Source organism: Gossypium hirsutum, chromosome D07, assembly GCF_007990345.1.
Source record: "Gossypium hirsutum isolate 1008001.06 chromosome D07, Gossypium_hirsutum_v2.1, whole genome shotgun sequence".
NCBI lineage: Eukaryota > Viridiplantae > Streptophyta > Magnoliopsida > Malvales > Malvaceae > Gossypium > Gossypium hirsutum.
The window spans coordinates 9564689-9577886 of NC_053443.1; the positions used below are offsets into that span (position 1 = coordinate 9564689).

Here is a 13198-nt window from a genome sequence, read left to right on the forward strand (position 1 = left end):
GGCCAAGCGAATATTCTAGCACTATATCAAAAATGCATTTCAGGATATTACTGTGAACAATGTCCCTATCCCTGTTCTAACTGAGCAAAAATATTGTACATAGAATAAATGCAAGTTAAAAGTATATACATATTTATCTAAATCCTAATAGAATGAGAATATTTAATCAATCATTGAATCATTATTGTATTAACGCAGGAAGAATCAAAAGTTAAACTAAGCAACATAAGCTTTAACAACATCCGTGGCACATTTTACAGCATTTTACAGCGGTACTTTGCAGAGTGAAAATGTGAAACTTAAGAACATTAACATTAGGCATAGGGGTGTTCATTCGGTTAACCGACCCGAAATAACATTAACCGAATTAACCGACCTTTCAAAATTTTTAACCGTTAACCGAACAGAAATTTTTTCAGTTAATTCGGTCGGTTAACCGAATTAACCGAAAATTATATTTTTTTTATTTTTGGTTAAGAATTACCCGAATTACCCGAATTAACCGAATTAACCGGATTACCCGAATTACCCGAATTAACTGAATTGAATCACTACATAATTAAATTATTTTTAGACTTTTAGACTTTAGTTTTAGTTTTAGTTTTAGTTTTAGAATTTTATTTTTATTTATTAAATTATTTGTAATTTTTATGATTGGGTTGGGTTGGATAATTGGGTTGGGTTGAATACTTGGGTTTGGATTGGGTTTAGGTGAATAGTGGGCCTATTTATATATTATAGTTTTATTTAGTAATTTTTTCGGTTAAACCGAAAAAATTCGGTTAACCGACTGGTTTCGAACCGAATTAACTGTTAACCGAAAATCAAAAAATAATTAACCGACCCCCGGCCGAAAAAATTCGGTTAACCGATCGATTAACCAAATTCGATCGGTTAATTAAATTTTTTTTATTTTACCCGAATTTTGCACACCCCTAATTAGGCACGCTGGAACAGAACCCGCAACTTCCCAATATTTGAATGTCAAGCGTACAACTAGTGGCACATTAGACCCAACTCCACCATTTAAATGATAGCAACAAATTAAATGCAACTGTAAATGATATATTTATTCAAATTATATAGAACACAGTTCTGTTTCATTTTAATTCTAAGCTATTAAGAAACTTTTGCATTAAATTCTGAAAAAAAAAACCATATTTCCAAAAATGTAAATATAGAAATGTGATAACACTTTCTGCTAAAATCCTACATTTAATTGCAAAGGTTACCCGAATTCCTCATCCTGATTTGTTTAATAAAATATTATTAGTTAGCATTTGATATAATAGAATGTAATAACTTTTTTGAGAATTTAATCAGTTGAAGAGTGATTTTAATGTTTAGTATGTAAAAATAAATTACTTGTTTTTTAATCTAACTTTTCTCTACGAATTACTTTCCTATAAATATGATAAATGGTGGGAAAACTACTTTCCTAAGTAAGTTTGGAAAGTTAAAAAGATAAAATTAATTCTATTTTATTTTGATTTTTTTAAAACTATCCATAGCCACTCCCCCACCCCTTAAATAAGAGAATAATGTACTTTAACGCATTCAAACTCACGTCTTCCTGCACTAGAAACAATGCTAATACCAATCGAGCTAAGACTCAACCTATTACTAATAAGGTTTATAGTAAAATATTAAATACATGAATATTATTTTTATTTAATAAGGGTAATTTTGTAAATTATCATTATATTCTCAAAAAAGTATTTAATGAATCAAATAAGATAATGCAGCTTTCTATAGATTTTAATTAATACTGGTAAAATAACCTTCTCACTAATCACATTCCTAATAACTACATTTGAAAGAATCACATTCTATTAGAGTATAACATGTGAAACACTAAACCACCTTAACGTAAATATTCTAATTAAAAAGTTTTTACTAAATTTTTGGCAGAATTGGAAGCCAAAGATGAAATATAAGGAAACATTGACTTAAAAGGAAATGTTGTCTGAGTTGGGCTTTTGTATTTTTATTTAAACCTAAAAAAAAAAAAAGAAATCTACAAATTCAATAGTATTTAGAAATCCGCAAACAAAATAAAAAGAATTATACAAGAATCAAGAAGAAATAAATAGCTGGGACTAAATTTTGGTGTGACGATCATTTTCGAATGTTTGCTCAGTTAATGCTTCTTAGGGATATACATTTTAAAAGTATTGCAATTGAGTCCTACAATAAGGTGTTTTGCTCACAAATCACAATGCCTCAATATATTTTTACAGTAAATATAAAAATCATTTACAGATAAATGTAATAACATAAACATAATTAAAAAAAATATTTTAAATACTATCTCCATCAATACATCAGAATCTTCGGTTTTCTATTAGGTTCCTAAATCAATCCCGCCCACAAAGCTCGCAACTTGCAAATAATACCACAAATTGAAACTTCATATAGCACCTCATCTAGCACGAATAGGCTCCTCAACTATAGTTTCTAGCAATGGTTTCTTAGACCTTGACATTGATAATCTATGCATAAACTCTGGTGTTGAAAACTCTTCAATATCATCCAAATTCAGATTCGTCATTGTTCTCTTATCTTCATTTTCCAATGAAACATCACTTAGATTATCTTGATCTTCTGGCAATGTTCTTACTTTTCCACCAAACCCCTTTTTGGTAACCGAATTTACAGCCATAAACAAAGCTCCCATATCAGCTGTTGTGACCGTAGAGTTCACTCTTTTCATTGGAAACATAACGTAAACGTTGGTGAACTCTAAATCTTCGTCAGCACTTAGAGGAGAAAACCTGGTTCCCACCTTGAGGGATCGAGAGTTTACAACGAAGAAGTTTGGTGTTTCTAGCATTAGCTCAGCTGCTTTGATGAGTTCCTCGTATTGCTTGATTTCACCGCTTGGGAGAATCACTTTTGTGGTCTTTGATGATTTGCTGAATGGGGTTGATAAAGTGCAAGAAACATAGTTCCCCATGTTTGATTCTAAAAGCTAGTTTCTTCAATGGAAGAGATTAAAAGAAAATATGGGTTTTAAAGAGGATTTCTTAGGGAAATTGAGGGAAGGACTGTGTCTTGTTTGAAAAGTTTTGGGAGTGGTTGATATGCATTTATAATGGAGAAATGGAAAAAGTCATCTATGAACATTAATGGTGAAAAAATGTGTTGGAGGATTCTTCAAGGAACGAGGAACCACTTTAAAATGGTTGACAATTTGACATTGATTGGCTAAGTCCCGCGTCAAGGAAAATGAGAGTCAAAGTTCCAATGAAGCTACATACAATCTCTATGTGGTTGGAATTATTTCACAATGGGTCTAATTATGGTTTTAGTCCCTTTATTGTGTTGAAATTCGAAACTTTTACTTTTTTGGGTATAATCACAGGTACCCTCATCCATTTTATAATAAAAAAATTAATCTTATTCGAGTTGAGAATGGTATTCAGCGATGGATGGTCATTAAGACCTAGGCCCCCCACAAATTTTTTTTTGAATATTTTAATTGTACCCTTAATTTAAAAAAAATTTAATTAGTCCCTTAAAATTTTTGAAAATTTACATCAAACTTTGATTTTTTTTTAAATTTTCAATTAGACTTTTCAAAAGTTTTCTGTAAATTTTCTTTAAACCTCCAAAATTTTTGAAAGTTTATAATTAGACCTACCAAAATTTTTATAAATTCTCATTAAAACCCTTAATTTTTTAAAAAAATTTTAGTTCCCCCCCTCCCAAAAAAAGACTTATTGCCAAGATCCACTACTGTATTCAATAAAGCCCTCCCAACAATAACAACTCTAGATTTGTCAAATGTTTGAGAAAGAAGTCCACTTTTACTCCTTCAAACCGATTGTCAAGGAAACTTCTACTTTAATTTTACATAAATTGATCTATTTACTTTCATAATATCATCAGTAGGTTTAATTTGATATATCATCAGTAATGTTGCTGCCATTAAAATGATGTTTTTTTTTGTTGATAATTTTCTTACAACAAACATAGCCCAAATAGCATTGTTGACGATAAAAATCTACTTTATAACTTTAATTGCAGCAATTAGTAGTGATATCAATTTGGATAGATTTAATAATATTATAAAAATAGATGATCAAATTAAAGTAAAAAGATTAAATATCAAAATTCAACATAATAAAGGGACCGAAAGTTATCCTAGTTAACTTTTTAATGACAGCCATTAATAGTTATGTATATCAATTTATATTTAGTAATAACATTATAAAAGTAGAGATCAAATTTTAGCATAATAGAAGGACGAAAACTATAATTATACCTTACTTATATATAGCATGTGAACTAAAATCCTCTTAGCTCTATTAAATAATGCATCATTTTCCTTGTTTTGCTTAGAGATTCCCTCAGAATTGAAGTTATATTTCATTAATATGAGACTTACAATTTGGAAGAAGTTGCATCATCAGTATTATATTATTAGACTTGAAATGACAACTTCCTTGCAATTCAATTCATATGCTTTGATTCATTTAATTTAATTAAAAGATATGCATGAGAGATCATTCATATATATCCATAGTTTACTGGAAAATTTCATGTGAAGCTTAGCTTGTGAGTTTTAATGAAAATAGTCAACGACTTGGCATGAAATTATTCAAGTATATTGTCACTACATGTTTTCTTTCTTTCTTCTGGCACAGTTGGATGTCCGTGTCGGCGGCGTTGACGGTGGTGGTGTCTGTCGGTGTCGGTTACTGAAAGTATTATTGAATTGCAGCTCATCATATACATATACTTGCCATTGCTGCTGCATCACGGGATTGTTGCTGCCTTATTTTTCCTTATTCAATTCCTTTTATTTATAATTCGGGTTAATTGCACCAAATCTCCTCAAACTATGATTTTTATTTTAAATTAATTTTAAAATATTTTAATTGAACCTTTAAACTATCCGTGTTATATTAGAACTAGGATTTTATATATGTGCCACAATTTGAAATGAAAAATTTAAAGGTAATAAGATCTCTCCAGTCCCTCTCAATTTTGAAATAGATCAAATTGGTCCCTCTCAAAAAAACTATAGCAATTTAATTCCTGTCAATTTCAAAAGTGAGCAACTAAGGACAATTAATCATGAAGTAATGTTTTCCATCAATTATACATGATTTTGATTGGTATAATAACACTTTTAAACCTCAAAGTTTATACATTTTGTCAATTTGGTCCCAATTTAACAAATTTATCTCACAAAATTTGTGCAAATAAGTAAATATTGAGGCTAAATTTGTTGAATTTTTTAGAATTAAGGCCAAAATGACAAAATATATAAACAGGGAAGGCTAAATTTGTTATTATATTAATCAAAATTATGTACAATTGATGGAAGACGTTAACGTTGTAATTAATCGTTCTCAATTGCTCACTTTCGAAATTGGTAGGGATTAAGTTGCTCCAATTTTTTTGAGAGGGTCTAATTTGCTCAATTTCAAAATTGAGAGGGACTAGAGAAGTCTTTTTTACCAAATTTAAAGCAAAATGAATATTGTAAAAATCTAGATTTTGAGGTTTTTGAAGCTTTTATAGAAACTATTGTTCATTCTCTCTTTTCGATTTTACTTTATTTTTATTTTTTAATTTTAAAAGTTGTGGCAACGTTTCTTTAAAATTTTCATTTTAAATTATGTCACATAAGATTTTACATGTCATTCAATGGTTAAATTAACAATTTCACTAATGGAAGAACTTGGTTGATTTAACATTGATAGTTTAGAGATATAATTAGAATATTTTAAAGTTTAAGAACCAATTTAAATTAAGTATCATATTTTGGGGATATATGGTATAATTAACTCTTATTATTTAATTTTATTTTTATGTATTGAAAATGATTAAATAAAGTTAAGCTTAAATAATCAATTGGCTTGTGCAATATAACTTATACTACTATATATAAAAGGAAGCCCTAAGTCCTTCCCTCTTTGACTAGTCGCCTTACCTTTTTTTTTTACACATTATTAATCATAGTGATTAAATTTTAATTCTAGACTCTCTTTTATAGATTATATAAAAATGATCAAATTTGAATTTTAGCCCCTATATATATTATACTCAAATTTGAGATTTAATATTTATATTGTAATTTTTGACATAATTCGGTACCTCAACGTTTATAATGCAATTAGTTAACCTAAATATTTTTATAACACCCTTAACCCGTATCCGTCACCGGAATAGGGTTACAGAGCATTACCGAACAAAAAAAATAGTAAATCATTCAATTTATACATCAATGCAATCATAATCTAATATCATTCCAATAATTTCATAATGTTCCTTAATCGGGCCCTCGAGGCCCTAAAAATACTATAGAAACAATTTGGGACTAAATCGAAAATATTTGGAAAGTTTAGGAAAGTTGAAATTTTTGGATTACAGGGCTTACACGGTCGTGACTCACACGCCCGTGTCTTAGGCTGTGTGACTTTCAAAATAGGGATACATGGTCGTGTCTCAGTCTGTGTCTGTGCCCGTGTAACTCTCTGATTTAGGTCACACTACCAAGCTATACGCCTGTGTGCCAGGCCGTGTGCTAGGCCGTGTAATTGCCTGACTTGCATGCCTTTAACCTACAGGGGACACATGGTCGTGTCGTGTGTCACACACGGCTGAGACACACTCCCGTGTCTCAGGTTATGTGGACCCAAAATGAACCTTAAAACACAAGTTTACCATTTCAAGTTTACTTGGACCGTCAGAAACTCAAATACCAACAAAAATACCTATTTAAAATGACATTAATTAAGCCAAAAACACACCAAAATCAACCTATTAAGTACCTAACCAGTGTACCCTCATTGGTACCACAAGTATATATAACTCTACATCAAAATAAACATCAATTCAACTCATCAATCCTTCAAGCTAATACCTAACTAATATACCTATCAAAGGTACCTCAATCACAACCATTCCTTAACACATATCATTCATACTAGCATAAAAACTATACCTCATTCTCATGTATTATATAAGTTGACCATTTACACAAAAGATCATACATAACATTTACATAAACCAAAACTGTAACAGCCCAATTTTCAGTAGTGTCAGAATAGTGATTTGAGATCACTAAATCCGATGAAAAAGTTAGAAAATTTTATTAATTAATAATTATAAGTTCAGCGTGATTTTAGAAATATTTTTGAATTAGCGAATTTTGTGATTTAAAAGAAATTATTAGGAAAATTGGGTCAAAAACGAGGTATCGAGACCTCAATATTATAAACTGAGCCGCAAATATTTTTATAAATATTTACGGAGTGTCATTAGGGTAGTATTAAATTTTCGTTAAGAAATTTTAATATTCCAATGATTAATTGATTAAAAAGGACTAAATTGCAACAAGGGTAAAAGTTTAATTATAGATTAAAGAAAAGTTAAAAGGACTAAATAGGCAAATATGCCAAGTCCCATAAATGAGGCGGCATATGCATGATAAAATGTGAGATTTTTTTTGAAGTATATTATTATTTTATTATATTGTAAATTATATTATGTTATTATATTATTATATTTTAAATAAACAAAATTGTTGACAAATGTATGGTGTATATGATGAAATGTGGAAAAATAAAATACATATATTAGTAATTATTACACATTTACTTATTATTTAAGTAAATAATTTTATATTATTATTTTATTGTTATTATATTAAACTAATGAAATAAAAAATAGAAAAGAGAATAGAAACAGAATAGCATGGACGAAACAGAGAAGGAAAGAAGGAAAGAAAGAAAAGAGAAAATTGAGGTTTTGAGGTTCTAAGCTCATTTGGTAAGTCAATTTAATCCATTTTCTCTTAGTTTTGATGTTTTAGGAATCCTAGAGATAAATACTACTTGATTTATGTTGATATTTTGAAAGTTAGTAGATTATTAGATGTTATTCATGTTGAATAAATTGAAGTGTTAGGGGTTAAATTGATTTAATTTCAAGTTAGAAGTTAGTAAAGGATTTAATTGTAAAATAAAGTGTAAATTTTGAAAAGTAGGGACTAAATTGAAAGAATCCCTAAATTAGGGATTTATGATGAAATTGAAGAGCTAAATTGAGTTTTTAGTAAGAATTAAGAAAGAATATGGAGTTAGAATGGGAAAATAAAATTAGTATTGATAAGGGATTAAATTGGAATTTGGGTAAAGTTTAGGTATAAAAGGAAATATTTTAATGAAATTGTGCATTAATGATTTTTAATTGTTTAATTACGTAGCTAATGCCGTGCAAGAGTTATTGTCCGAGAAAGGAAAGGAGAAGGTGAACAAGGAGTGACTCGAGCGAAATTTCGGTTAGTATTACCATAATTCAAATCTAATTATTATTAATTATTGTGTTTTAATTAGAATGTATGGTAAATAAATAAAGTAAGAAATTTGGCATGATAATATTTCTTTGAATGGAGTAGATTTCTAGTGAATATAATTATTGAAATTAAGTATTGATATTGAACTGAATGAAATTAGATTGAAATGTGATTATTGAATAGAAACTAAAATGGTTTGAATTGAATCATTGAATTGAACTGGAATATTGAAATTGGTGATTGATATGGATTTTATTGGAATTGAATTGAGAAAGTGAAAATTGATATGTGAGACTGATACTGAACTGAATTAGGGAATACTGGATATTGTTTTGAATACTGAGTGAATTGTGAAAATACTGAATATTGTTATGTATAATGCATTGAATTGTGAAATTACTGAAGTAATAAATTATTGTAATACTGTGAAGTTGATTGAAATAAGGAATTTATAATTGATACTGAATTAATACGAAAATTGTACTGAAAAGTGAGTTAAATACCCTATTAACTAGTCGGGCAAGTCGGATATAGTTGGCATGCCATAGGATATGGAAGAGTACGGGGTATTTGCCGGCTTACTGATCAGGCACTTATGTGCCAACTACTGTTACTGTTACTGATTCGACACTTTGTGTGTCAAATACTATTACTGTTACTGTTACCGATTCGGCACTTTGTGTGTCGAATACTGTTACCGTTACTGTTACAGATTCAGTATTTTGTGTGTTGAATACTGCTACTGTTACTGTTACTGCTATCATTACTGATTACTGTTTACTGGTGTGTTTGGTTGGAATCCGTGTATCCGCCGAGTCCGAGTCAAGTTAATAGGGGCAAATGAAATAAAGTTACTGATAAAACTAAATCTGAATGATATGACATATGCGAAAGGTAGGAATTATGGTTAAAGAAACAGATAAGGTTAAATTTTATGAAATAGATTTTTGACAATATGAAATGATGTAAAAAAAATGAGAAGTGAAAATGAAATAATTAGAAATAGTGAAATAATACTTGAATTTAATTGAATACAAGTTATTGAAATTTATTTATGGATTTAATGTATAAATTGAGTGTTAAAAGATTATAAGTGTAAAATTGATTATAACTGAATGAATCGAATTGAAAGATAGTTATTATTATTATTATTGTTGAAACAAGTTGATTTAATGTATTAAATGTTTATTGAAAGATTAATGGTATAAATTGTATTAAGAAATAGTGTATGAGTTAATTTGAATAAAATTTATACAAGATTTGAAATATTGTTTATTGTTATTAATGATCTACTTGATTTAAAGTATGAGATAATTAATGAATAATTGTAGATATAAATTGAATGTATATAATTTATCGATTAATGTTATAAATTTGAATTATGGTAATACCACTGAGTATTCCCATGCTCAGCGTACGGTTGTTTCCGTGCGCAGGTTAGTAGAAAATCAGTGTCGCTCCAGCATCCAAAGTAATCCCTACTTCAGAGAAACTTTAGTGATGTAACTTTCTTTTGATAACGTGGCATGTACCTAAGTAATGTATATACTTAAGTGATTTACAGAGATTAGTCATTTTGAATGTTTGTATCTATGATATTGCTAAAGGAAGATGTGTGAGTATGTGATAATGTTTGGCTTTTAAAATGGTTAAGTACGAATATGTTTGGTAATATGTATGTTTAGATGATAAATCATGCATGGAAATCATGAAAGAGTAAAAATTTGCAAATAAACAGATTTCAAGCAGCTACAGTGATGTGACTTTGAAAAATCACCTAGGATAGTATAAAATGAATTAGAGGGTGAATGATATATGGAATTAAATCTTGTTGAGTCTATTTTCATAGAAAAATATCGGTTTAACAAAAGGAGTTTTATATTTTAAGATATGTGAATTTTCGTGACACAGGGTCAGAACAGTTTTTGGTGTCCCATGTTTTTAGTTTATAAAATCATTAAAAATTGTAAAAAAAATATTTATGAGTTGTATTTTACATGCTTAGATTCCTTATTGAGTCTATTTTCTGTAGAAACAAGTAATAACTTCATATGAAAATCCTACAATGAGAAAATTTATTTTTAGTGACAAGAGGTCAGGACAGATAAGTGGTGAAACAGGAGAGACTTTATCTAATAAACTGTATTAATTTGCTGAACCAAAAATTCTAAAAATTTTATGGTAATAAGATATATGAGTCTAGTTTCAAGGAAAATTTACAGAATTAAATTTCGAGTCCCGTAGCTGGAGTTATAATTAATTTAGTAACTGCTGCACAATTGGACAGATTTGCTATAAATAGTGAAATAAATTTTCAAACAAGTTTTTATACTCCGAATTAGTAAGATAAGTTAAGTAACGCCTCGTGCTCAACTCCGGCAACAGTCTCGGGTAAGAGGTGTTACAAAAACATTAGTAATAACAACACAAAAGCCTATTACATGCCATATAAACGGAGCCAAACATTCTGAAGACCACCGAAATAAGCTGGATAGTGTGACTTGAACGTTGATCTGATCGTCCAACCTTCTAAGTATCTATAAAATCAAAGATTTCAACTAGTAAGCTCAATGAAGCTTAGTAAGTTCTACTAAATAAAACGATAAATCTTACCGAAGTAAGTATAACAATTCAAAAGTAACAACAACCATAAAAGTTTCCTGTCAATCCACAATCTCAATTGGTAAATCGTAAACGATCAATTCAAAGCTTAGATATATATAAATTTCATCAAAATTACTCAACAAATTACCTTACCGAGATTTCAACCTGACGAACGTCTTATGGATTAGAGAGTATCGTCAGATAAATGAAAACAGACCAGATGCTCATAATAGCTAGTCCAACTGAAACGCACTAGACAGATGCTTATAAGAGCTAGTCCAACTGAAACACACCAAACAGATGCTCATAAGAGCTAGTCCAACCGAACATACTAGATAGATGCTCATAAGAGCTAGTCCAACCGAACACACTAGACAGAGAGTATAATACGAGATTTCGTAACAAATGTTGAACCTCGGTTTACTTGGGTAATATGCAAATGTCTCCCTCCAATACCATCTCCACTCCAAACCCCCGTAACACACCAAATCACGATTGTACTCTATCCCGTATTCAATCCAAACCTAAAATCAAATTTCAATAACATATCTCAAATAACAATTCATTTTCAACAACGGAATATGTATATATTTTATATCATGTAATATTAGTCATCAATTTATATAAATGTTAAATTTTAACCGTACGAACTTACCTGGACTGAATTGTAGTAGTTGTAGAAGTTTAGGGACTATTCTGTTATTTTTCCTTTTCCACGAGTATCTACGGGATCTTGATATGTAAGGAGATTAGTTTGGCCGATCTTCCTAAGAAAACCATGGACATTCGGTTAACAAGAAGAAAAATGAAGAAGAACACTAATTAATTCTATTTGTTTTATTTTAATTTTAACCTAATTATAATTTTTCCATTAAAATCACATTAATTTATCATTTTAATTCCTTTTGCCGTCCAACACTATCCATTACGGACTAATTGTTATATTGGTCCCTCCTCATGTAGTTAATAAGCTATTTAATCATTTAATTGAACTAATTACTAACTTTTGCACCTTTTTCAGTTTAGTGCTTTTCTTTAATTAACTATCCAAACGTTAATATTTTCGAACCAAATTTTAATACGACTCTAATGACTTCATAAATATTCTAAAAATTATATTTACGAGTCGACAAGACAAAAATTTGTAGTCCCAAACCACTATTCCATCACGACTAAAAATTGGGCTGTTACAATTTTATTCTAATCAAAATGTTGGCATAAATTTTAAGAATTGTTAACATCATTAAGAATATTTGTTAAATTCATGTCCATTACAATACCATTTTTTTAGGACATTGTCACACTTGGAAATGTTAAAGCTTGAGTTGCAATGGTAACTTTGGGTATTAATTTGAAAAGCTTTATATTTGAGCGAGCTCTAATGTAAATAAGAGCAATTTGCGGGCTGATTGATAAAATATTGGATTTCAACCTTTAGTTTAGTTACATTGTACAGATAGAAATACCCTTAGCAGTATTTTAGCCTCAGTCACATTGGTGTCGCGACACTGAACTTCACAAGGCATTTTCCTTACTTCGAAATATGGTGTTGTGACACTACATGCTAGTGTCACGACACTGGCGTCATCCCTAATGTTCCTTTGTCTGAAAATAGTGTATTGCACACTAAATTGGCTCCTTAGTCTTACCCTAGGCTTGCATTGGCCCAACGAGTCATCACAACACCAAAATATGCGTAAAAATGTTTATTTTATCAAAATTAAACATTAACGGCTAAAATGCAAAACTAATCAACACAACACCAAATTATGTCGAAAACAAACTCATTAACTGCCGGAAAGAACCTAATTTGCCACCACGAATTGTGGCAGATCACCTGTCTCCTCCTTTCGTCATCAAAACCGGCACCTTAGAACACTAGCTTGGATACCAACTGTCACGGGGCTAGAACTTTAGTTTGGCAAACTACACAACCTTATGTGATTTCTTGGGTTCAAATCCATCTAAGTCAGCCTTACTCTTGAAAAATGAGAACTCGCAAAAATTCTCTAAGGCATCGAAGCAAAGCGAAAGCTAACTCAAAAGAGAAAGAAGCCACAAATGAACAGAAAAATAGTATGCACAAAATGTTTGAATAAATGCTCTTAAAAGTATTCTATTACTTTGAAGGATTACAATTGGGTGATTACAAATGAGGGAAGACCTCTATTTATTGTTGAGCTCCCCTAGATCCAATAGTACAGATTGAATTACATCAATTGTTGATATTTGTACCTATCTACAAAATGAGAGTCCTAAGAGATTTAAACTCTATACATCTTT

The 13198-nt window shown here is 29.9% G+C and overlaps 1 protein-coding gene across 1 annotated transcript; it reads right to left on the reverse strand.

Moving 5' to 3' along the window:
* Positions 1 to 2166: 2166 nt before the first annotated feature.
* Positions 2167 to 3045, reverse strand: LOC107956603 (uncharacterized). The gene has a single exon (XM_016892210.2). The coding sequence runs from the start codon at positions 2954 to 2956 to the stop codon at positions 2423 to 2425; it is 534 nt and encodes a 177-aa protein (XP_016747699.2). The 5' UTR covers positions 2957 to 3045; the 3' UTR covers positions 2167 to 2422.
* Positions 3046 to 13198: the final 10153 nt, after the last annotated feature.